Source organism: Mugil cephalus, chromosome 3 (genome assembly GCF_022458985.1).
Source record: "Mugil cephalus isolate CIBA_MC_2020 chromosome 3, CIBA_Mcephalus_1.1, whole genome shotgun sequence".
In the NCBI taxonomy this organism is placed as follows: domain Eukaryota; kingdom Metazoa; phylum Chordata; class Actinopteri; order Mugiliformes; family Mugilidae; genus Mugil; species Mugil cephalus.
The window spans coordinates 27,437,385-27,463,625 of record NC_061772.1 but is presented as its reverse complement, the minus strand read 5'-3'; the positions used below and the strand labels follow the sequence as shown (position 1 = coordinate 27,463,625).

Genomic DNA, 26,241 nt, shown 5'->3' with positions numbered 1-26,241 from the left:
CGGAAGTGAGCTTGTTTTTGAAAATATTGGCGCTCGCCGTGTTAGCTGCGACCAACTAGCGAGTTTTTACTTTGTTAATGTAGGAGATACTTGAGTCCCTCGAGGAAAGTACGTCGTGGTAATGAAATGAAAAACAACCTTTACTGACATACGGTAAGACAAAGTCATACGCTACAGCATTCGCGATGAAGAGGCCAAAAACAAAAACGAATTTACCGTTGGTATTTGTGATAGAGCTTAGCCTAGCAGGCGTTAGCCAACCGTGTCATGTTGACGTTGGTAGGTTTATCATCACAATGCACCGTGTGTCAGTTTGAATATCAGGGCTGCTTATCCTAGCATTTTGAATAGTATTTTAACAACATGCTTTTTTTTGTGACTTCCGACGTTATTTGTCTTTAAATGTTGAGTCACATTTGAGCGTAATATGCCTTTTAATAACGGTATATTACACTCAAATGTGACCGCGTTGGTAGATTTTTAAATCGAAAGCTAGCTTCGTTGTGGAACGTGTGGAAAGTAAAACTGCATGTGCTATCTATCTATCCATGCATGCATATATAATTATTATCAGGGTAAAGTAACGTTAACACAGGCTGAACAAATCTGCACTTACAATCAGGTGTATTAACAACCAATTTGATGCAAAGCAAAAAGTAAATCACCTGCTGTCTTTTGTTCATCGTGTTTCAAATGCCATCTGAAATATTTGGTATGTTTATATTGTAGATGACATAGAGATTTTATTATCTATTGTGTGTAACATATTTATTACTTTTATTAACACCTCCCCTCAAACAGTTACTAGAGATTGCTGGCACAACCCTGATATAATCTGCATGTTATTAAAATGACAGTTGTCTTCAGGAATCAGGAAAACGTGGTTAACTCTGTGTTTGCTTTTTCTTTCTTTCTCCAGTAATACTTGAGTCATTTCCGTGGGAGCACAATGGCAAGCGACGTGTGCAGCCATGTAAAGGTGGTCGTCCGGGTGAGGCCGGTCAATGACAACGAGAAGCGTGAAAACTGTCGAAATGTGGTCCAGGTCGTCGATAACCACATGCTCATATTCGACCCCAAAGAAGAGGATACGTCGTGTTTTGGATCGCAACGAGTGCGAAACAGAAACATCAACAAGAGACCTAACAAAGACCTGAAGTTTGTTTTTGACCATGTCTTCGACGAGAACTCCACCCAAGTTGACATTTTTGAGAGCACCACGAAAGCAGTGTTGGACGGTGTCATGAATGGATTCAACTGCACAGGTAACGAATTAATGAATACACAAATATGTTACCATGCGTCTCTGACAATTGTTTGACAACAGCTGTTTGTTGACATGCTCACCATATCAACGGAAGAGCATTTAAATTCTCAGGCTTATTTTGAATAGGTTATAAGAGCAAAATAACTCTCCATTGAGGTAATAAAGCTCTGAGCCTTTCACTCTGTGCCACTGCTGGTTGTGTGCCAACACATCTAGTCCACTCTCATTGATAGAAAGGAAATTGAGGGTCAGTGGGAAGGATGTCTCGATTCAGTTTACTCCTCCAATGCCGAGATTTTAATAGCCTTTATTGGCCGATCCAATCTCAAATAAAAAAAAGTTCTTGGACGTCTATAAAGGCTTTTCTTATCATTTTTATTCTCCTGTATCACGTGTGCATCACGCTGCTGGATTAAGTCCAATCAAAAGGTCTGTCAAAGCTCGTACTTTGCCTCCAGAAAACTTACGCTCTACAGAAATGGGTTGGTCTAACTTTATAATAGAAGAAGACATTTTGACGCTATAGGGATGTGGTTATGGTTTATGGTAGAGCTTAAATAAATAAATAAATACCAAAGATCTGGCATGACTGAAGCCCGGTACCGATCGTGACATTCCTAGTCAGGACATGATTATCAAAATATCATGTAGATGCTGAACACATCAGTCCCTTTTTATAATCCACAGCTGGATTCTCTTAAAACAGTCTAAGACTTTTAAGTTTCTGGGCCCCATTTTAAAAAAATAAAAATATATTTAACTCTTCGCTGCTTCCAGTTTTTCCCCATAACATTTTGGTTATGATCTCTCTGTAGTGTGTTCTACGCTGAGCGTTATTATTGCCCCTTCATAGCATTTTGTTTTTTATTCAAGTGTTTGCTTATGGCGCCACTGGAGCAGGCAAGACTCACACCATGCTAGGCTCCTCAAACGACCCAGGAGTCATGTACCGCACCATGAAAGAGCTGTTCCAACGCATGGAGGACGCCAAGGAGGAGAAAGAGTTTGCTGTTGCATTCTCATATCTCGAGGTGACTATCTGAATCTATATGGGCTCTTTTTTTTTTTGGGAAAAACCACTCATACATTCCCCAAAGCGTTTCATTGGTAATATTTATGTATAGCCCCCCACTGCTTGTGTCTAAAGGCATTGCAGCATTTCATTTACACATTCATGATTTTCTCTAACCTTAAAAAAAATGTATATATATTTTTTTTGTCTTGGGATTGTTTTGATGTCTTTGCTGCTGTTTATATTGGTATTTGTTGCGTGTTCACAGGTTTACAATGAGCAGATCAGGGACTTGTTGGCTAACGTGGGCCCTCTCGCAGTCAGAGAGGACAGCTCTAAAGGAGTGGTTGTCCAGGGCCTCTCGCTGCATCAGGTTAGTACCAACATGATATGGATTGTGAAGCATTGAAAAGCAAACACTGGTTTTATTGCAGTTTACTCGTCCTTTAGGAGCTTTTGCAAAACCAAATCTATTAATGTGTAAAATGTATAAAAATTATTATAATCTATAGTTTTTAACTGAAATTTTATATTTCCAAGTTCCCAGTAATGCACTGCTATTTAAAAATGATCTGCTAGTGACTGGATAACAAAAAAATGGTGCAAAGGTGAACTATAAAGTTATCGTTTGACTAACCAAGACAATCGTCTATCCTGCACAAATGTCATGAAAGAGTATTCTGTTCAGGGAAACAGTTTCCTGCAGTGATTTAATACAAATGTTTTCTGTAACTACACCATGTATCATCAGTTATATCAAGAGTAGGTGTAAGAGAGCACATTTTCTACACAAGTGATATTGAATATTATTTTTAAATGCTGTGCTAATATGATCCTCCTTAATTGGGTTACACATGAAAACATGTTTTGTCTTGATGTTCATTTTCTGTGGCGTACAAAAGCATTGTGGCGCTTCCAAATGGTGTCATTTCTTTTTCTACGCAGCCCAAATCTGCAGAGCACATTCTCGAAGCTTTGGATTCGGGCAATCGAAACAGGACGCAGCATCCCACGGACATGAATGCCACCTCTTCTCGGTCCCACGCCGTGTTTCAGGTATTTCACTCCAGTTATTATGAAATCCCAATAAAGAATTAGACTGTGGCACAAAAAAATATCATCAACAAAAGAAGAAATGTTGATACTAAAGCCTTGATTGCAAATTTTAAGTTCGCTCATAATGTGCATATATAGCAACACATAACGTGTAAGTTCTTCTCTTAAATCGACAGCTTTGTATTTCTCTCCCCAGATTTATTTGAGACAGCAAGAAAAAACCGCCAGCCTCAACCCCAACGTTTGCATCGCCAAGATGAGCCTGATCGACCTGGCTGGCTCAGAGCGAGCGAGCGCCACCAACGCCAAAGGGGCGCGCTTACGCGAAGGCGCTAACATCAACCGGTCGCTCCTCGCCCTGGGAAATGTCATCAATGCTCTCGCTGACCCAAAGGTGAGTTTTGACATATGATACATACACTGTGTATATTATAGTATTAATAAGCAACATGCAAAGAAGAGCTATTTCTTTTTTTAATCGGGTAAATCACAGCCACCACTGATGCTTCTTACACAAGCTGCACTATTATTGTTTACTATGAGCTTTCTGTCACTCTGTGTAAGGAAATTAAGGCCCAGGAGGAAACTAACCATCGTAATCTCCGTCTATCGTGTTGTTATGAGTGTTGTTTGTGTCCATGTCATTTTTGGCATGGCAGCACCACTCTACGTTTCAAACGCTGTTCCCATTTTCCAAGATCAATATGCCCCAGCTCACTCATTCCTAGAATCGCTTTGTTTGTTTTCTAGTAACAAAGAAATCAAAAAAATACTGGAGCACGTCGTGTCTTAACCGTGTTTTCTGGGAGATATCGGCGCGGCGTCTCGCTGATAGCAGGCAGTTATAATTAGTGATGTGTTCACAGAAAAATATCAGTCAGGTAATGTTGTCAACCTGCGGTTAGTAATACTCAGAATCCGAAACGTTGAATGTGCAGAAGACACTTGTTGTTAGCTTTGTAACGAGTTAAATGCATATTTTATGACTCGCCGTCTTAAAATAATGATTTATTTAAATGTTGAAACACTCTTCCGCTGTTTTTTGTTTTACGTCCAAAGTGAAATCAAGTAACAGTTTAAACAAAGAAACTTATAAAAATGCACCGGAAGTTTTTTTTAGTTTCGATGCAACATCACTAGTTCTTCACCGTTTCGCCAACAACAGACGCAAGTGCAACATTTAAATGCAACATGACAAGATAATAATGTGATGCCATTCTCACCGATACAGTCACAACATTAATAATGCATTACACGAACCGGGGGGGAGGGGGGCATAGGTAATTACTAATACACATACACTACAGTGCACAACACAGCAACGTATTTTTAAGATTATTATGGCTATAAGTTAGACTCTTTATGAAACGGTAGAGCCTGGGAAGTGGGGGGGGTCAACTGAGTATTTGGGTATTATTTCAATCCAGTTGCATACATTAACCTGTCAAGCAGTCTTCTCATTTTACACACCAGTCTCAAGGGACCGGGTGCAAGCAGGCCACATGCATTTAGGAAGTGCTGTGCAAATCCACCACAGCCACCTTGAAATCGGATCCGTCTTCAACAGGTTACTTCATTCCGGGGGTTAAAGCCGCGTCCTTTTAATGGGCGCTGTCCGGTCGGTGTTCGTTCGTACCCCCCCACCCCCTACAGTAATTTGGGACTAGATGGTTTTGATCTGGTCCGTCCACGACGCCCACCGCCTGCTGCCGTCCCCGTGGCTATTGGTCCCCCCCCCCCCCAGTGTTTACTGCTGGAAGACAGGGAATTCATGTTGTGGCCATTGTTTACTGGAAAGAATGTCCCCACTTGTGTCTGGGCTGACATGCCGTTTGTTTGAGTGAGAAGAATGTCGGCTACTTCTGTTCGGGCTGTTCAGTGTTGTCATCTTCATGCTATGCTGCACAGAGGTTTTTGTTGTGAGTTGTTTGCCTTAGGCGACGTCCAAACCGATGCAGATACGTCGGGCGACGCGCCCCCTTCTCCCCGGTTTGGCCTTCTGTCCACACAAGGCCAGTGTTTCCCAATTTCCCAGTCATAAAAAGGGGGATTTCTGAAACTGTCGTAAAATGCGGATATGTTTGATGGAGCCATTCTTTTTTTTTTTTCATGTCGCTGACGAAGACAGATGTGCTTTTTGGGAATTCTGGCATGTGGTTAACATTTTCCAACACTGTCAGGTTTTTATTCAGCGACAGCTTTTGTCGCTGAGATTGCGCCGCTTTGTATTTGAATGATAAAATATTCAGGATTCCTGTGACCCAGCTCCGGAGCAACTGTTAAACGTGGTCGATGAGTAAAAATTGTGCTGTCGTCGGATTATGCGGTCTGCTGTAATGAAAAGCGTAACTGTTTGTGTTGCTGTGACACTGCAAGTTCATTTATTTTGTTGATTAGGGCTAAAAACCTGCGCCTGCCTCCCAATAAAATCAATTCGGCGCCAATGGGAGTTTTAATTTTGCAGCAGTGACAAGAATGGTCAAGTTATTACGTCTTAAGTGCCGAAATGTTGCCTCGTTGTTCGGGGGGAAAAAAGTTACTTTCTTGTTGTTTTGACATTTAAAAGTGGATGAATCCTTCCATTTCCCCTCTAAGTTTAAGTTGGTCATCACACAATAGAGTCAAAACTAAGCGCGACCTATTTTTTTGTTAATTACTTTGAATGGCTCTTCTTATTAAAATAAAGATTTTCTCAAATGGCAGAGTTTATCCTGAACATGAACTGTAACGATCTTTGAATCCAGATGTAGACTTTTGGCTCCCGGTCTGTTTTTTTTTTTTTCCAGGGAGAGGGAACAAGCACAGCTGTGATCCCCAAAAGAGATCATTTTACACTCTTTTTGCTAACTTATCTTTAATGTGATTTTCTGCAATCCCAATGCCCACGAGACTGTGACTCACCTAAGCAGCTGTCATTTATCTAATGCCATTATTACATGCTGAGCTGTGGTCACAGACCAGCTGCAGAAAGACTTCCAACTCTCCGTGCTGAATTTTCGTTCCCTGTTAGTTTTATTGGTCCCGCGTCAAACTGTGTAATGTGACTATGATTCCCTGGCGGAGCGTCTCCAAACGGAGAATACGTGTTAGGCCACATCTCGCATTTATATTAACTCTTATATTTACTCTTACTTGTATAGCGCAATATTTTACATTTTTAATTAGTATACCAATGCATGGCCCAATCTGACACAAGATTTTCCATTTGTTGCCAAATCACTGATTGTTTTCTAGCTTTTTATTACATTATAACACAGTAAAGCAGGGATGTCAAGGTATTACTGCATTTTAAAAGACTGGTTTGAATTGTATTAGGCTTCAGCCAAACCAGGTTATTTATTTTAGATCTGTCATCAACCAAAACCACATCATGGTACCATCAAAACGTCTTCTTGTGGTTTGCTAATGTCAAAGCTGCCAGAAATCCGGTGCCAAGTTCACGTGACTAAACACGAAGTCAGTCGGAATGTTTTTTTAATTATCCCGTGTGGATGGTTTGATGGCAGCAGGAGATCACTCAGGTAGAGGCTGCACTGAAACAACAACAAACACCGAACGCTGAACGTTTAAAAAAAGGAGAAAAGTTTCTTCGAGGCGGCACCGAGACGAAAAACTATTGCAGAGAGTGTTAGAGACCTTTTGGATAAAAAAAAGAACCTTTCTGGAGTAGAGAACACAAGGTTTTTTGGAGCTAAGGTACGAGCTACCTTCTCCGCACTGCATTCATTTTAACAGAAATATGTATTGGACTGAATGCAGTCGCATTAAGGAGAATACAGTGAAGACAAGAAAGGCCTTTAGGGAATCTCGAGTGGACGACATGTGGCTTATTTGAGATTGGATCGAATCTCATATGGGCCGACACTCAACGTTAAAAGATCGGTGTCAGTCCAACGCTGTAGTTTACTGCAGTTTTCGAGAGTTGAAGAAGAATTGATTTCCATCAAATTTCAGCATAAACAAACAAGCACAAATGTTTCTCCAAGACAAAGGAGAAAAAAAAAAAATAGAAATGACACTTAACTGTCTTTAATTTCACCGACTGTGGCTGCACTTGAATTTCTTTTAAAGTATTGTTCTTTTGAATCAGCTAATATGCTGATAGGCTTTGGTTGTTCTTTCAAGTGTCTGTTTTTTTTTTTTTTTTACTTGTTTCTCATTTTTTTTTGGGCTAATCCCGACTTTGCTCGTCTGTTTCAGAGTAAGAAGGCTCACATACCGTACAGAGACAGCAAACTGACTCGGCTACTTAAAGACTCCTTGGGAGGCAACTGCAGGACGGTGATGATCGCCAACGTCAGCCCCTCGTCCAAGTCGTACGACGACACCCAGAACACTCTGAAGTACGCCAACAGGGCCAAGGAGATTAAGTCCTCGGTTGGTATTAATATCATCTAGTTTGATAAATGTTAATTAGAACATAACAGCAGTTTTTTTTTTGGACTGTAACTGAAAAATATGTTTTTTTTCTCTCCCACATCTCAACCAAACAGCTTAAGAGTAATGTTGTGAGCCTGGACAGTCACATCGGTCAGTATGCAGTGATCTGTGAGAAGCAAAAGAAAGAGGTAATTAGAAAATGTCTCATTCTGTCTTTTTTTATTTTTTATTCTACTTTTTTTACAACCTTTGTGTCGTCGTTCGTTTGCGTCTCTCAACAGATTCTACAGCTGAAACAGAAACTGAAACTGTACGAGTCGAAGGGCATCGCTCCCGGGGCTTCTGACGCGATCTCTTCCCAGAAACAAGCGGAGTTTAAAAGGTAAAGCCTGTACATGTGCGCGACAAGTCGGTAGATGTTCTGTTCACGCGTCATAAACCCCTTTCAGTGTAAACCCCTTTTTTTCTAATTGAAACAGACACATTGATTCAGTCGGAAAGAAGTTATTCACAGATGTGATACGGTCTGTGGGTTTATGGTGACTCGATCCACAATAGATCCATAATTGTTCCTAAAGAAGTTAATCGGGCAGCATGCAGCGCAAATTACCGACCCAACCCCGTAGCAGACATAGTATGTGACAATTACCCGTTAGTCTCAAAATTGACTCATGAACAAGAATCAAACTAATTTGACTTTGTTGACTTTTGAGGCGACGACTCCAAACCAAACCAAACTGCATGTGGTGGCGTCAGGTTCCCTAACCCTAAAGAAAACAAGACAAAAAGACGCACTGATGAAATCCTGATGTGTCTAAGCAAGAAGCTTTTCTGCTGCACCTGTTTGTAATTTTATTTTACCTACAAATTTTTCCACAAATGACTGGAGAGCAATCGAGTCTTTAAATAGCTCGTCTTCGCTCCGTCCACGAACACAATCCCCAAGTTCACATGGGGGGTGGGGGCTGTATAGCAATTCTAAATGGTTCAAATGGTCGAGGTGGGTTTCATTAGTTTTAAAATGCCAGCTGCTCTTCTTCTTCTATTTGCTTGTGCTGCCATGTGCATAAAGTTTTCTTCAGCCGACCTCCACAGATTATATCGAAACCAAAGTGTCAGAATTGATCATTTTAAAAACGATCCTTCTTAATTACTAATAACACGCTTAATCAACTCCCAGAAGTTGCGTTAGAGCGGCTCGCGGCGCCGCCCCCCCGGCGGGTTTTTACTTTTAAACAACTTGTTTGTGCGACTCCCGTGAAATACTATCCCTTGAAATTGGCTCTCGGACCTCCTGGAAAAGCGTTTCTTCCTGGAAAGCGGTCCTCTTCAATTATGACCTCATGCTGCCTTAGAGTGTATAACAAGTCCCATTAAAAAGCATTCCCACCTTTCTATCCAAGCAAATAGCCTCGGTAACTGATGGGCCGCTGGTTCACGCCAAAGATCGATGAGTCTAATGTCCCTAATGTGCAGATGTGACACATTTCTCTTTAAACTTTCTCGTTGCCTTCAGGGAGATTTCTCCGTTCTTTTTTTAAAAAGCTATTTTGTATATTTTTTGTTATTGGTTTGGAAATAAACCTATAATGCTGTTCGAGCCCCGCGAGTAAAGATTCAAGCTCTGCAACAAATCATTATTCTTGTGTTCAAATGTTGGACTTTTCTTTATATTTGCTCCTCCTGAACCTAAACTGCAGTTTAGTGGAGTTAGTGGGTGTTGCTTAGAGCAGTGATGTTTATTGTAATCAAATGAACTTTAACACAGACTGAAGGTGAATTAAGCATTATTTCAGTTCCACGCTGGGAATAAACGAGAGGTTTCTGTCGTGTTAATTAGAGAAATTAAAGAGAACGTCACGTTTGACGTCGAATCGTCTTAAAATTGTTTCACTTCTCGGATTAAAAAGCTGATGTGGCCCAACAATAAAGACTGACGAGACATTTAGAGCGATCCCCATTTTGTGCCACGGACCCTAATATTCTTCATCCGCCGGCGCTCGATCTCGATAACGACAACCTCCAGCACCTTTTTATTTTTAGACGCAAATAATATATACGCATTTACCGCATGAGGTGACATCTGTCGGGGTATTATTTGGGTTGGGGGGCGGCGGGCGGGGAGGGAGGGGGGGGACAAGGAAAAAGCTGAATGAGTCTCTCTCCCACACGCTTCATTCACTGGCATCAGAATTCACAACTCGCACAGCGAGAGGCTCTGAATAGAGGCTGCACGCTTCTCACGCTATTAAAAATTCAGCAGTCTAGCAAGGCCACGACGTCTCCTACGTCACCGGAGTTGCATTGAAGAGTGCAGTCACATTTCAGCGACAGCTCTCCAGCCTTTATTTACCTGCGTGCCTCTGCCGTCCCCCCCCCTCTCGCTTTAACTCAACCAGACAGCCGCTTCCATCCGATCTGCGGCATCGTCCGAACTGTACGTGCGTCGCACGCTCACTGGCCGGTTGATTAGGTGCACTGGAGAAAAATGGACGCGTTTTAAAATAACACTAAAGCTAAGCTCGATTCGACTGTTTCCATTTCGGAGGCTGTTATTTTTTGTCGCACTGTTTCAACCTAAATCGGACCATAAAACTGTCATGAAAGGGGGTTTAGTGCTGTAAGGGCTGTCACACACTAGTTAACCTAATGTTTAGCTGCATCCTTCCCTAAATATAACCTTTAGCGAAGGCTTGTAATTTGCAACCCTGCGAGTCTATTTAATTGTAGCAAATGGAGCGTTCTGTTACTGTACTTAAACATATTTAAGCGTGTTGACAAATATTAAACACCTCCTGACCTTTTTAGGACGTGTTAAATACTTGATCGAGTGGTTGTGCAGAGAGCTCTTGGCGCGCGGGCAAATGTATTAAATTTGCCCCCTTACATGTGGCAGATCAGCTTCTAATCACATTTGGCTTGAATCCCCGCGGTGCCGGCGATGTTTCATTGCGTTGCATTATACTAAGAGGTGTTTCTAATGTTCTGTCCTCATTCTCTCCCGCCTTATTTACCTGCACGCCTCTCCCGTCTCCTCTCTCGCCTCACCTTTCAGTGTGATGCAGTCCTAGACCTATACCACTGCAGCTTCCTGCAAAAAAAAATCATTCATAATACCAAGTTGTGCTCACTTGCATTAGACTGCATAAGTCAAATGTCAAAAAATAAAGTTGTGACCACCATTATTTAAAGTGTTTATGTTGCATTAACAAAAAGTTTAAGCTTCTAATAAATATCCGTCTCCCTTCCAGGGTGTCAGAAGCTCTGCAGCGAATCTTCTCCAGCCGAGCCCAAATCAGGCAAGAGCAGCTGGATCTGGAGAGACGGCTGAAGGAGAATGAGCTGCGCCAGCGCTACAGCGAGGAGGACAACCTGCAGGTCCAACACTTCTGTGCCAAGGAAAAGACTGAGAAGGTAGCTGATGCTGCTTACGCCGCTCTCCGCAGATTCCGTCATCCCTGCGGGGAAACGACCGCTGCTGAGTCATGATTTTTAGTTTTCTGTTCTCCGTAGTTGTCTTAGCCTCTCATTTTACAGCCGCTACGGGGAAGGGGTCACTGCTCATCAGTGCCTCGCTCTTCTCTGCCATTTGAGCCCCCCGGTGTCGGGCCCCCGGCTCTAAATGCCATGAAAGTATAACAAGTTGAATTCTTTGGGGAAGTTCCGGCACCAAACTTTGCAGGATGGTCGCTGTCGGCCGAACGAAATGGTGCAAAAACCAGAGAAGATTTGAAACGCGTGCACTGTGCAGTTGCGATTATTTGCACGACACGGCCAGTTAATGGTTCAATTAAATTAAAACTAATTTACATTTTTTGTTGTTGTTGTTTTCAATAGGCCACTTGTAAGCATGAGCGGAAGATTGCCAGCTTGCACACTCAGCAACAGCACATTAACAAACGTTTGAAGGAGGCAGAATCGCGTTTCCTGGAAAACGACAGTTGGCTTCACCGCGTGGAGAACGAGATCAAGCTGCTGAAGTCGAACGATCAGGCCTCAGAGGTGAGTCGAACTTATAGTAATCGACAGGCTGGGATTCTCTAATAGACTTCTTAATGTGATGATATGCTCCTGAAAAAAGGTGGTACAATCCTTATCTCGTTTCAGATTATTTAACTTAACGCTAATGCAGCCACGTTCACTTTGTGGTGACATTGCACAAGTTATACAATAAACCGGTGGAGGCAAATAGAGAGTAAAGCTAAAAAACCTAATTACGTAGACAGAATGAAATGTAAGAAGACAAATGTGCACGATTAGATGGGAGAGACGGGAAAAAAAAAATTTACAACGTGGGTTACATCTATCAAAAGTCGTTGCTCGGTGTTTTTTGTTTGTTTATTTTGGATGGTAGGCTGTGTCTCTACTGGTGTCGTGACTGTCTTTGTTTTCTTCCCATCTGTTCTCCCAGTAATTAGAACCGTGCTCATTTTATTTCTCCACCTCACTCGTGGATCACTGAAGAGAATAAATCAATATCCTTTACTCATCCCTCACACAGCAGCCGGTTACCTAAAACCATGTCCATGTTATTTTTTTCTTCTTTATCCTTTCTTCCAGGAACTGACCCAGAACTATGACGCACCCACCGGTCAAATGTTCTCTCTGCTGTTGTTTCGTAGTTTCTTTACGTCAGAGTTCTTTCTTTTTTTTTTTATTTCCCCCTCCCTCTCCTCCCTGAGCCGACAGCCTTCATGATGAAACATGGATGATCATTGAACTTTGCATCCCGACCTTCTACCACCCTTCCCACCCCCCCCCCCCCTCTAATTCTGTCCTAATTCATTATGCTGTTATGCTAAAATGGCTATTTCCTCAGCCCTTTTTTTCTTTTTTCAGATGTTAGACAAGGAGCTGCATTGCCACAGACTGGAGCTGCAGGTGAACGATCTCAAGCAACACATCAAGCAGATGGTCAAGCTCACGACACTCCAGGACCAGGAGAACAAGCGTATGCAGAAGTAGGTTGACCCGAACCACGACTGCACCTTCGCTTCACCAAAAACCCAAACCAAACATCTCATTGAGTTTTCCGTTTGCGTTTCAGGATGGTGAACATCTTGCTGCCGGCTTACAGCCGCCACTACTCCGCGCTGCGCGGCGCCGGTTTGGCCGCGGCGGCCGACGAGACGGAGAACCACGAACTGGAGCAGCTGGTGTTGAGGGAGAGGGGCGTGGTCTGGGCCGACCAGGGAGGGGCGGGGCAGCAGGCGAGAGGTGACGGCGTCGGTGCGGAGTCGCGGGAGGCGAACGAGGCGGGAAGCGGCGCGCTCCGCGGCGAGCTGGCACCCGTCCTGTCTTTCTCACATCTGCTCTACCACCAGAGTAGCCCCTGCAGTAAGTCATCATCCCTCTGCTGCTGTTTGTTTAACACATTTTGCAAAGATCCCCACATAATTTATCAGTAATTCTTCTTCTAAAGGTTCGGTAAGTTTCTCTAATACTGTCAGACTTTAGTTTCTGGAGAGATGTGTGTATACCTGACCACATGGGCACAAAATGATGCATCCACAAAAAACAACACGTGCATCAGCTTCTGTTGGTGGAAAGAAATGTATTAGAAAGTCTACACAACAATCTTCCACTTCTCCCTCCCTGAATGCATAAAAAAACAGAGATGCTTCCCACTGAATGAATGCCGACTCTTTGCAGATCACGCTGTAATTTTAACATTTAATACTCCTGTAATTTTACGGATGCATCCACAAAAAACAACACGTGCATCAGCTTCTGTTGGCGGAAAGAAACAATCTTCCACTTCTCCCTCCCTGAATGTATGAAAAACAACAGAGAAATGCCGACTCTTTGCAGATCACGTTGTAATTTTAACATTTAATACTCTTGTAATTTCACTGTTGGGGTCGTGACGTACGGACGTGACTCCTGGAAGCTTTTACGATGCCGTTGAATCTTATCGTCCCGTGGGGGCGGCTCAGTGAGGCCCCGGTGTGTTTGGCCGGAGTCCCGCCGCTGCAGCGCGTAACCCCCGGGACCCGTGAGACCGCACAGTTCATTTTTTTTTTTTTTTTTAACCGTCATCTCTGCATGACCTAGCAGCAGCAGACCCTCGTGACATATAAGCCATGACAGACAGTGGAGCATGAACCGAAGCTGGCCAACACTGCTCACTTACTGTGATGATGTCTATTGTTTTGTCGGGCAGCGAAAGTCGGTGTTAGCGTCCGTCTGTCCCAACTGCTGACTTCTGTCTAATTTTAATATATTTAGTGCTTATTTAAAATTCTTTTAATTAAACTAATTTCCAGACGAACAAAGGGGTCTGTGTGATATCGGTCTCGGCCTCCTGTGGGTGGTACTTTAAAAGATTATAATATGTTTCCATAATGGCCACTGGCCTCCAAGTTTATCTGATCTCTGAGGAGTTTGTTTGCTGCCGTCAAGCTTTGCATGAGGCTTTGTTTTAGTTTATCTGATGGAAAACATCATTTTCCCTGGAACTGAAATTTTAACTGACTAAAACTCCAACAGACGCATCTCAAACATTTAGTGATAATGTCATAGTTTAATAAAGGGGGGGGGGGGGGGACACATAAAGGTGGTGTAATCTTTTTACGTTTTCTCTGTTGAAGCCGTGTCGCCGCAGCTTCTCTTCAAATCTCGTTACTTTTCCGTCCTCAGGTGCAGAGAGGCACATGAAAAGAACATCACTGAGCAATGCTGCTCCATCACCAAAAGGTAAATCGACTCTTCTCACTCCCCCCCACCCTCTCTCCCACCCCCCGTCTTGCTAACATACTGAAGTCATTAATCTAAAACCCCAGCGCACCTGTTAATCCCACCCACCTGTCAATCACGCACTGACTCAGCCCTTCACACTTACGCAAACATTTCTACGTTTTATTGAAGCAGAACTCACCGTTGTTTTTTTCTACTTACTGAACGTGTTTCTAGCTGTTTAGCTATAAAGTGCTTGTTCGGAGTAGTACAAAAAAAACAAAAAAAAAAAACAATAAAATTCAGACATGTAATATAATTTGATTTACGGTCGCGCCGCAGACGTTCCGTCCAGCCCAAAACTTGAACAATGAAATGATGTAAATACTCAACAAGCGGTTTTATAGAGAGAGCTTGCAGCACATGGAGAGCCCTCAGGGAAATGCAGCAGAAAAACCTTTGTGAAATATGGCAGTTCAAATAGGCGGTAATGATATTTACTGCAGGTGGTTCACATTTCATTCAAACTTATTGTGGGAAATGTAACTTTTGAAGAAAAGACTCCTGCCAGATGACCAGGGTTCCTTGAATGCGAATGAAAATGCGAAAGCACGAGGGAGTTTGTGAGCTCTGCTATTAAATTTCCTTGCAAAAAAAAAAAAAAGTCAAATAGAGCGATTATTTTTTAAAGGTTTTTCTGAAATTCAAAGCCCTACTCTGCACATTGTGTCCCATCCAAACAAACTTCAAACCTTAGAAGTCAAGATAGTTGTAATTTATTATTAAGAACTCCTAATTTAACTTTATTTTTTGCCTAAATGTCAACACATGCACATTGTTTTACTTTGCAGAAAACATGACATTACCTTAAATGTTGCACCCACAATGATGAAAACATGTCTCCTGACACTAAGGAAATGCCACTAAACATATTTATATATGTTACAAGTGTATAAAAGCAATAAAATCATCAGAAATCTGCAAATTATTGTAGGTATGCAGTATAACTAACACTGTGTTCCTTCAGCAGTGGTGCACACATCTGTCATAAATCAGTTTGTTTCAGGCAAAAGTTAATGTAATAAATAAAATGTTAACATGTCTACATGAAGTACATTGTCCAGGTCCTATTTCAAACACATGCATGAAAGGCTTGTAGAGGCTTTAATTATTGTAACTGACGTGTTATATGCTCAGTGTGAATTATTCAGTCATTAAATAACTGTCCCCGCATCACTATTCTTCCATTATTGGGATTGTGTAGGCACAGATTCATCTCTATAATAAACCCATAACTATGCACAGCCCTTCACTTACGTACTTACTGACTCACACTTGCATCCTTTGCAGACAACCCTGTCTATCTAAATTTCGGCGTCGAGCCACCAGTCATACACGAGTTTCATTCGCGCGCGCCCATTACGCGCAGATTTATACGTGCCCTGCAGCATTATCAGCCGTGCAAAATCATTTATTTCAGTCACTGACATGTTCAGAATAGTTTCTGTGTTTTGTTGTTTTGTTTTAATTCAGATGAACTCCTCTGTTCTCGTCCTGGAGCTGTTTGTCAGTCCCTTACTGCTTCCTCAGCTCTAAATGGTAGTCACTGCAGCATGTTATGAGGAATGGCTCCACCCTGCAGCCTGCAGAGCCAATCGGATCGCGTCGGGTTTGAAAGAGGGTTGTGGTTTTGAAAGAGCGTTAACTCTTTGTGGGCTGCGTCATGATGGCAAATTGCACATACGTGATCAGTGTGAATGAGCATTTTTTTTGCATTTCACAGTTTAGTGTTGATTATTACATGTCCACTCACGTATTTATGAGCAGTGTGAAGGTTTTATCCACACAGCTACAGTCCACTGCCTTCTTCATGCTGTTCTTTTTCTGTTTTCTCTAAGATATTCTCCCTCTAAATTCTCCCGTCTGCCTTTCACCGCCGGGATATTTGCTTGTCCCTTTTGCTTCAGACGTCTGATACTTCGGGCTTTTCGTCCATTCCACATTTCTCTCCTTCCTGCCTTGAAATGTTTTTTCTCTGTCTGTCTAGCATCTAACCCTCCCAATCCCTCTTGAGCTTCATTCATGAAAATGCAGATCCACAGCAGGGCAGGAAAAAACGTCAACAGACGTAAACTCCCCTGCTCCACCAACCAGAAAAGGCTCACTATAAAAAACAGGCAGCAGCAACCAGGCGACCCTAATTCAGTGCAGCTTCCACCAGAAATAGCAACTCATGCATGTATTAATCCCCTACAAGCCAAAAATATGTGATTGAAGGAACTCTGCTGCCATTTATTGCCGGGGACAACTCCTCTGCCACAGAAAAGAGCTATTTATCATCGTTTCCTCACATGGTGTACTGTCTGGTGTCTGACTCACATTTGCTAAATATTGCATTTGATATTTGAGGAAATGTATAAATCAGTCATTCACCTTTTGCGTTCAGTGCTCTCGCTTCCTTTTACGCGTTGGCATTTTTCCTTTTTAGCCTCCTCCCTCACCCCTGCCACACCTCTGCAGGAAATGCCATGAGTGTAATGAGTGCTCCTAATGTGATGCAGACTTGCAGACTTAACCTCATTCTCCTCTGCAACCTGCACAAATTTTGGTTGCAGTCGTTATCTCGCCATCACGACAGGCAATTTAAACAAAAATACCGGATAAAATATGACGTGTTCAGTATTTATTAGGATTTATTTACCATGGTCATGAATTTAATTTCAATATTAATTTAAATGTGAGTATTTAGCTGCAAATTTGTGTTTATTTTTATTAACTGCAACTCAAAAAAACATTATTCCTGCTAGAAATTTACTTTCTCACATTAAAAACAAAGAACTGATGCAAGGTTAACCAGGCCCTGTGCTATCTAGTTTTAGCAGTTTGCCACAGTGTGAACAAATGGAAAGGAGTCGACTGAAGCCAGATTGTTTATTCTCTAACAGACTTATCTTTTTAGATAAATCGCAATGCTCCTATTCCTGCCAGCTTTCGAAATATATCTATATGACAGATAATCTTTGACCTAGCGTACATGGAACAATTCACAGTTCTGTGTTTAATTTAGCCAAAATATATTGTGAAGTCTTAAAACAGCATTGATTGACAATCATTTCATAGGCTTAACAGAGGTAGTGATGGTTCATGGTTCCATCTGTCCCATTCTCATGAACATGATGTTTCAAAAAGACCTTGACAGATTTTCTTTCAAATCTGGTTCAAGCCTTCACCCAACAATGAACTGATTAAAAGTCGGACGGTGATGTGACCTTAACAAACATGTTTTTTTTTTCTGTACCTAAATTCTCGGAGGGAATGTATTCAAATTTGGCATGAATGTCCACCTGGACTCGATGATAAATTGATTAAATTTTGGTGGTCGGAGGTATCTGTGACCTCACCTGAGTTTCCATTCTCCTGACTGGCATTCACTGAGAAGGCATTTGGAGAATTTATTCAGATTTGGCATACACGTCGACTTGTGGCAAACTTTCCCACAAATATCTGAATAATGTAAAATGTGATTTTCTAACACTTGAAACCCAGAATGTGTGCGGTTTTTTTTTGCAGAACCACTAGCTAACATTATCTGACTGGGCTCTAGTCCCTTTACTCTCTGAGAGGACACATCTTAACAGTATGGAAGACTGGATACCATTTTATAATTAGATATTTCAAGGGTTCTTCTTCTTCTTCTTTCAAAAGAAAAGTTCAAAGAGATCAGTGTTTTATCCATGCGCGTTTTACTTAGTTTAAAAGAAGTTCCCAAGCTGTAATATCTTTGCTTGCTGATCTACTTATAAAATGTTTTAAAGTGAATGAAGCGTTTCTCGTCTCAGTTCTGAGCTGCAAACTTCATATATGCATGGACGACGCTATAATGTTTAACTGCCTTGTGCAATGCGTAATATCTCCGGTGTCACCACTTTATTGTAGCATTGTTTAAATGTCGCAACTTACAACTTACTACAGCGCACATTACAGATTGTTGATTGAGTACGGAGGACAACATCATTTGCGTTCACTTTGGAGGCCAGTCGTTGTAAATAATGCATTCGCAAAAATGGATTCTTACAGCCACTGCTATCTGCAGAGGAAGCCTGTAAGTGACATTATGACTTGTTCTTAATTGTTTAAAAAAATTGGCAAATATGAGGTGGGCCAAGGGCGTACATGTCGTCTGACATCCAACGCACAGGTCTGTTGACAGAACAGTCAACAAACACGGTAATTGTCAAGGGTACATACAGTTGCTAAGTGTCTATCACGTCATTGCGGGTGGCACAACCTTTTCGAGTGCTGCCATGAGGCTGCGCTGCAAAATGTTCTGTCACAAAGATAACAGTATTTCTTGGAACTGAAATATTTTATAGTTGCAGAGGTGAGGTTTATTCTCTCTGCCAACACTGGAGCCACGCATGGAGACATAGCTGCAATACAACCTCCTACGCCACATGATGCTTTTGACGAGCAAGTACACAACACACATGACATCTGGACCAATAAACGCTGGACACACAATGTGCTGGAAGAAAGTAAATTTCCCCTTTTCGTTTGCTGTTGCTGATGTTGCTGTTCAAATATTTGGTTTTGATAAGGAACCTTATAATTAAATTGTGTTTATATTTATATCAGATAAGTTGCTGCCTGGACAGCTCCTTGTCAATGGCCCTGAAAGCTTTCAAATCCTAAGTGTTCACTATCAGAGTTAAAGGGCTCGAACGTTCAACAGCTGAATTAATTTGCTTTCGGCAGGACTGCGTGGGTTTGTTTGGATTGGAATTCATCGACCGTGCCGGAGAAAAAGCAGCAACATCGCCACAACTTTCATCACATTTTTACATTTTAACATTCATAAGCCCATGGAAGTTGGCAATGTCACCAATTTCCAACTGAGCCCGTTAAACCAGTGAGAAGAAAACTAATAAAACGCAAAAAGTTTCATATGGGAAATACCAACCCTGTTTCGCCAATTGTCCTCATGTAAGACCCAAATCGCTCGTAGTGAAAAGTCGTTTGAGAAAACTAGTTTCTTTCGTTAAATTTGCATTTATTCTCTGGTTTCCTAGGTGAAGGAAATCAGACGGATGTGACACGAGAACCACCTCCCAAAAAGCCCACGAGGAGAAATTTGGCCGAGTCCCTGCCGCCGGGAAGCCCGCGCACCGTCTCCACAAGCCCGGCGGTCGAAGAGGGGATGTTCCCACTCCAGTGTACGCCGCAAGCTTCTCAACAAAGTGTTCAGGCCCGGCCACCGAGCACCTCCCCCGCCATGGACCCGAACATGACCTTTGACCTCACAGACCTTAATGACGATCAAACTGCGAGTAATGGAACAATCATAATAAGCAACGGCAGTCCCTGTCCAGAGTCGAAGTCCGCAAACTTCTCTGGTCCCAGTCAACTACGGCCTCCTCCCAAAGCCAACGAGGGCAACCAGATTCTCACAAAAAGGTGAGAAATTATTCATTTTCAATTAGATTTTTAGCTCTTATGCAGCGTCCATATACATCAATGCGTAATAGCCATAAATGTGATTTCCCTTTCAATATTTTAAAGCACTGTGTCTCACATTACAGTGATTCCCTCCTCAAGCATTCAGGCATATAAATCTTGCTCATTAACAGCTGGGGTTTTGCACCACTCATCTCCAACAACAACCGACAGTCTCTTAAGAAACACCAAAGAAAATACTGCAGGCGAAAACCAAAATTAAAAATAAAGACATGCATTTTTTATGAGTCTGGTTTGAGGGAGGAACTGCAACAAGCTGCCACAAAGAATCAGAACCATGTTCACCAAACGATTTATCTCAACAGGCACTTTTTATTAATGAAATAGTTCCTAGGGAGTATTTTTAGACTGTTCCCTGAGTGTTAAAACAGAAATAATTCAGTGAACAGTTTTGGCGTTGTTGCAATTTACCCAGTTTTTGTGATTCTTATCTTTACCTTCAGGCTGAATTCACAATCACTCAGATGTCTTATGCATTAAAGACTGATTTTTTTGACCGACACCTTAGCTACAGATATTTTCTCGTCCAGACGAGAAAATAAAGATGTTCTAACGAAACCGGCGAGGAAACTTTACCTGATGGGTGTTTTGATCCAAATGTGTCCATGTAATAAGTTTCGTAATCTAAACTGAAATTACAGCATTTGGGACACCCTCGTTTGTTTTTATTGACATTTCCATTTTTTTTCCAGTTGGCAAATTATCTGGATTCACTGAGCGCGTGCTGACGCTAACAGCCAAATATGTTGCCTCGTTATTTGTTTCCAGGAACGTCCCAACTGTGTTTATGTGGTGTCTCTCCAAGAAGCTTCTTATTGTATCATGCCTAAGATTGCTTGACACATCACTGTCTACTTTTTGTGAATCAAAGGATCCTCCTTCAGATAAATCAACAGCTGATCACAGCTTTTAACGCGCCAAATCCATATTTTGAGCTCGTTTAGCTAATAGTCCTGAATTGGAACTGTTAGCTTTTGAAAAATTGGGGAATAGAAATCGTTAAATATTTTACTGTGTCATCTGCGAAGGTTCTCAGACATCCAGGTCATGGTATATCTAAAAACGTTAAAGGAAGGCAAGGAAGATGCGTCACCAGTCGTCCAAGTAGTTTCTTCAGTACTGAGGGGCTGGTGTTGAGTTGAGGTTTAAATAAGAATTTTTATTTTTATTCATATATTCTCCTGCTCACTTAATTTCCATCTTATCGCTACAGGTTGTCAGACCTGCTTTACTTAAACCAATTAAACCAAATGGAGCGTTTCTGACTTCTTTCCCAACAACAGTTAATCATGAATCCAAAGTCTTTGATTTGACATTTATAACTTAAGTAATTAAAATACCAAACAAAACCACAGTGGTTGAACAGTGGTTTGATATCCGCAGATGGTTCCTGCACCACTGGTAATTTTATCGTAAAAATGTAAAGTGAAATTGGTTCAAGAGGCACCATCAGGAATTTCTTGAACCCTTTCCGTAAAATGTTTTAAAACCATCTTAAAAGTCATCCCTCTGACTGCCCGCTGAATGTTTGAAAGCACTCGGGTCTGGTTGGTAACTAAACCATCTAAAATCCCCCAAACCTTATTCAAAACAAGATGGGATGGAGACTAGAGTGCAAACAGTATAAATATTCTCACAAGCCGCAAGTCTCCAGACTGGAACATTGGGCCAAGAGGCTTAAGTCGGCTAAGCTGAGCAGTGCCTTCGTGTCTTCAGCTGGAAGTGGCAAACAGAACGAGAATCGTTTTATTTGTCGGATAAATTTGTTCCTAACCAGCCTCGGAAACCAGAACTCTTTCCGTCAAACAATAAAATTCCAAGCAAACAAACCCAATTGCCTCAAAACATCTGTGCTACCCCGCAAACACGGCGTATGACGATAAGCTGTTTTTTTTCTCAAACACTAAAGCTCCGAGCTAATCCAGACTTCAGGAGAGCACTTAGCACCTGAAAGCAACGCCGTCCCGACACAGGAACGGGTCAAATCTCAAAGGAAAATGGCTGCATTTAGATGGCGAGGAAAAGCTTTACCTTTCAGTCTGTTTCTCATAGTGGACGGTGCTAAATGATGAACAGAGATTAAGAGGAAGAGACTCAACAATCCGACGCATTTGCTTTATTTTGGCGGATGTGGAGGAATGAATTTCTTAGCTGTGCGATGGGAAAGCAGCTGTTCGTGCGGAGTGTGACAGACTAAACGTGATACATAAACCTTACTTTGGTAATTTCACCACCATGGCTGAAGAATTGAGCCGGATACAAACAAATGACCTGGCTACGAAATTTATGAGAAGTGAAGCAAATGTGGATAATTACAGGTTAATTACATGAAAGGTGATGAAAGGTTTCGCCAGGTGGATTTTCTCACCCTTGTTTATCGGGTGCAACCGACACAGTCAACGTCAAAAAATGGAGATCCACTTAACACTTGTTGTGTTCCACACGATGCGCTTCTTAATTAAGACCCCACATCAACGCATGCGGACCCACAAGCTGATGATATAATCGCATAGACGTCCCGGTAACATGAACCTTTGCTCTGCAGACAACCGACCTCATTGTTGCAAGAGGTGAGACGAGCCAACCCGGCCTACATGGGCTTGACATGTGCTGCTCAAGGAAAGCGTAAATTCAGCCGGTAAGCCTCAGTCGTGACTTCATCCCCGTCTCTGCCGTTCTGGGGCCAAACGATCTCAAATTTAAATGAACTAAAAGACTGTTCTGAGAATCCAGTGCTGATTGCTTCCTTTTTTCTGTCGTTAGAATCAGAGAAGAGTTGGCGCAGGGTATCTCTGCACCGAAGCGTGTAAAGAAAGACCCCACGGTGGCTCAAAGGCCACTCAGAGTGGCGCATCGTTTCGCCGGTAAGTGTCAACACAGGAAAACACTACAACACACACACACACACACACACATGATGTCTGTGCTTTGAAAGAGCTGTACAATGTGTTTGTAATAGAACCAGGGATGTCCCAAAAAAAGTTTCTTTAACTCCCAGTCCGACCCTTTAAAAATTCTGCATTGGACGAAATTTGCTCCCCCGGAGATTCATAATTTATCTTTTTGTATTCTCCTGGATGCGGCTGCGTTGAGTCCGATAAATATTTCTGTCAGAGATAATGTAGCGTGGAGAGCGTAGCTCGTATCTTAGCTGCAAAAAAACCTGTGTTCTCCATCCAGAAGAGCTGTGGTCGTCCAGCACCATAAACTCCTCAAGCCTTTCTGGAATATGTTTCTCCTTGTCACTGGCTGTGTTTCCATTACAGCTTTTTGGCAAAAAAAATATTTATTTCTATTCAAAACTATTTATTTCTGAAATTTTGATGAAGTACAATTGGTACGTGTCTCCATTGAAAAGTGTTTTGTGAATGAGCTGTCACTCTCGTAAAGTCTCGTCTTGCGATATCAAATAATTCTCTATGAATTCTTGTCACGTAAGACTTCGCTTTGAGGAAATGGACTTCAAATGAACTAGGCACACGGGAAAGATGTTTCCTTTTTATTTTTGCAATAAACTGTTACACCGATCATCTGAAAAACTTGTTTTAGCGATATTTGAGAGGTTTTTCAAAATATTTGGGTTTTGCGCATTTCTAGGGGAATGGAAACGCAGCAACTGTCTCTAGGAAAGTCTATGAAAAAAACAAACACAGCCTTTTTTTGTTTTTTGTTTTGTTTTGTAATGAATTAAGTTGGTATTGAACATAGTAATATCTCCTACTACCACCTCAGCAAACATCCACATCGCATAATTTACACATTTCTGTCTGACCGGCTTTATTTTCCAGAGTGAAGTTCTTCCACACGTTTTCCGCACATGTTTAGTCACGTGATTTTCAATCATCTTTTTTTTCCCATTTGTGACAGAATATGTTTTTTACACTACGGCTTCATCACATTATAATGTTTACATAGACACTAGCATTCTGTTAATATTTGGGAAAATGGCCCGATGACAACAAAAATTCTTCATGTAGCAACAATCAAAAGGAACTTTCAGTTGGTCTGAGTTAAGTGTGAAAACCTTCGAAAAAATCTGTTGAAGAGGGAAATATTATCGCTTCATTTCTTTCTACTTTAAAGTGACGCAATGATTTTCCCATAGAGCCAGAAAAAAACTGAAGAAAAAAAACCTTCCCGGTTCATCCCTTTTTCTGTTGAATGAGTGAATGCTGTCAATAAAATTGTATTTGTGGGTTTCAACACTTCAACAACATGAAAACCACTTTCCGCATGTCAAAGAAAGTATATTCTGATTAATGTTTTGGTGCTTGGTAAAAGTGTATTCGTATGAGAAGCCTGTCCAAAGTTCTCCAGCACTAAAATGTTGTAGTTATGGAGTCTCTCCCTTGGGAACTCAATATGCTGTTGCAATGATCTGCCGGACCAATCAAATCGTTTATGTGGTGATGGACATAAGAATAATCGCAACTTAGCCATAGATGTCATCGTTTTCTGAGCTTCAGATTCCAGATGTCCATCATAAATGGAGGAGTGCAGTGTTTGTTGACTTTGCTTATCGTCCGTCCTCAGGTTCAGAGAACAAACCCCGGAGAGTCGTACGGAGCGTTTCTGAAGGAAATCTCAGCCTCATCGAACCCCAGAAAAACAAGTCCATTTTTTATAAAACATCCCAACAGTTCAAACGAGTGACCAAGCGGATGTGAAGGAACAATGTGTCCAGACCATTTTTTTCTTCTTTCTTGTCGTTTTTGTCTTGATCAGCATTTTCCGTCCTCATTCATCTCTACAAAACATTTTCTTAACCTTTAAAAAAATAAAAATAAACTTGGTCTGTTGTGCACGTTTATCCAGCAGGAAAAAAAAAAAACCTAACATAATAAAATGAAAGTTAATGTAAATTGCATTGTTTCCTTTCCCTCTTCAACCTCAAGGCCCAGACATTTTACTTGACTCTGTATATAAACATTGTATAGCTGTTGCTCATCTTTTTTTTTTTATATATATATAATTATACTTTAAAGACCACTTTGTTTCAGTTTAAAGATTCCCTATAGATTTTTAGATATTTTTTTAAATTGTCACGTACACACTAGGACAAAAATAAATCGACAAATCCTGTAGATGTCTTGAACTAACCCTTAAAATAATGATTGTTTTATTAGATGACTGTATTTCCCGGGGCAGCTATGTCAACTGAACCTGTTCTACTCAGCAGCTGTTTGTATTTTTACCTCTATATATTTGATCTCGTATAGTTCATTACATTGGGATATCACAATGGAAGTGCGTGTTGCTCTGCAGTTTTTTTTCCTCCAATAAATAGATCAGTTCCTTAAAATGTAATATTTGCTGTGTGTCATTGATGTTGCGTACGAATGCAGCCTCCGCTGAAGTTCGGGGTACGAGATGTTCCGACACTAAAGAGGTGACGTCAGGGAGACTCAAAGAATGAGAGGAAGACAATGGCAAGAAAAATTGAGGTAGGAGAGGAACTCGCACACATAACTTTCTCCTTGTCATCTCATTTGAAAAGAAACCATTTTGTTTGCTTTCGGGAGAAAATTGAGTGGATGCAGTTTGCCTTTTACTAATAAAATGTTGGATTTTATTTACAGTTTTTATGTAAAAATAAACGTTTTTTCTTTTTTATTTCAGAAGACGGTTTGAGGCATAGATTTGATCCGATCTGTGAATTTACTTGGACAGAAGTAACACAAAAAGTACTTCTATAGTTGGTACATGGGAACATCTTCCATCTGTTATTCTATGTTGTGAAGAAAAAACAACAAAACAAATACAAGTTGCCATGATGCTGCCTCAATCTCATTACTAGTATTTATAGTAACAAGTAAGATAGCAGTTACGCTAGGCCAGTGTATACAGCCCCAACCTACCTGAGTCATTTGTAGCAGTGGTAATGAATTGTTGGTGTAGTTAGAGAGGAGTAATGTGTGATATTAGCCTATAGTCATGTCTACAACGTTAAAAGGGTTACATGTCGAAAGGAAAAGTACATACAACCCAGATACTATTGCTTTTTATTGAATGAACTACACAATAATAAATTGGTATTTTGGTTTGGTGTTACCTTGTACTCTTTGTGTCTTTTAATCTTAACTTAGGACTTGTTTTGACACCCTTCTTTTCAGATGAATTCTTCAAGATGTTTCCAGGACGTCCTGCTCGCACAGAGCTGTGTAAAATCAACTCCCAGAAGTTTTGTTTAGGGATTGTTCAGGTGAGGAGACGGAGGATCATTTCAACACCTTGTGTTTGTGCTTTTTAGATTATTGATTACTGTTACAGAAATCAGACTCTTTCTTGTTTTACTGTGACATTTATTACATCTAAGTTATTTATTAATCGATTCTTC

The 26,241-nt window shown here is 41.3% G+C and overlaps 1 protein-coding gene across 2 annotated transcripts; it reads left to right on the top strand.

Moving 5' to 3' along the window:
• Positions 1-23: 23 nt before the first annotated feature.
• On the top strand, positions 24-25,211 carry kif18a (kinesin family member 18A). 2 transcript variants are annotated; one of them, XM_047580734.1, is made up of 18 exons: positions 24-157; positions 923-1,265; positions 2,141-2,298; positions 2,548-2,652; positions 3,225-3,335; positions 3,532-3,729; positions 7,536-7,712; positions 7,829-7,903; positions 7,997-8,097; positions 10,967-11,129; positions 11,553-11,717; positions 12,555-12,676; positions 12,763-13,052; positions 14,355-14,411; positions 19,460-19,844; positions 22,450-22,542; positions 22,668-22,768; positions 24,438-25,211. In XM_047580734.1, the coding sequence occupies exons 2-18, from the start codon at positions 950-952 to the stop codon at positions 24,569-24,571; spliced, it is 2,751 nt and encodes a 916-aa protein (XP_047436690.1). In that variant the 5' UTR covers positions 24-157; positions 923-949; the 3' UTR covers positions 24,572-25,211. The 2 variants fall into 2 exon arrangements, with proteins under 2 accessions (XP_047436690.1, XP_047436689.1); XM_047580733.1 differs by having other exon boundaries at positions 25-153; positions 919-1,265.
• Positions 25,212-26,241: the final 1,030 nt, after the last annotated feature.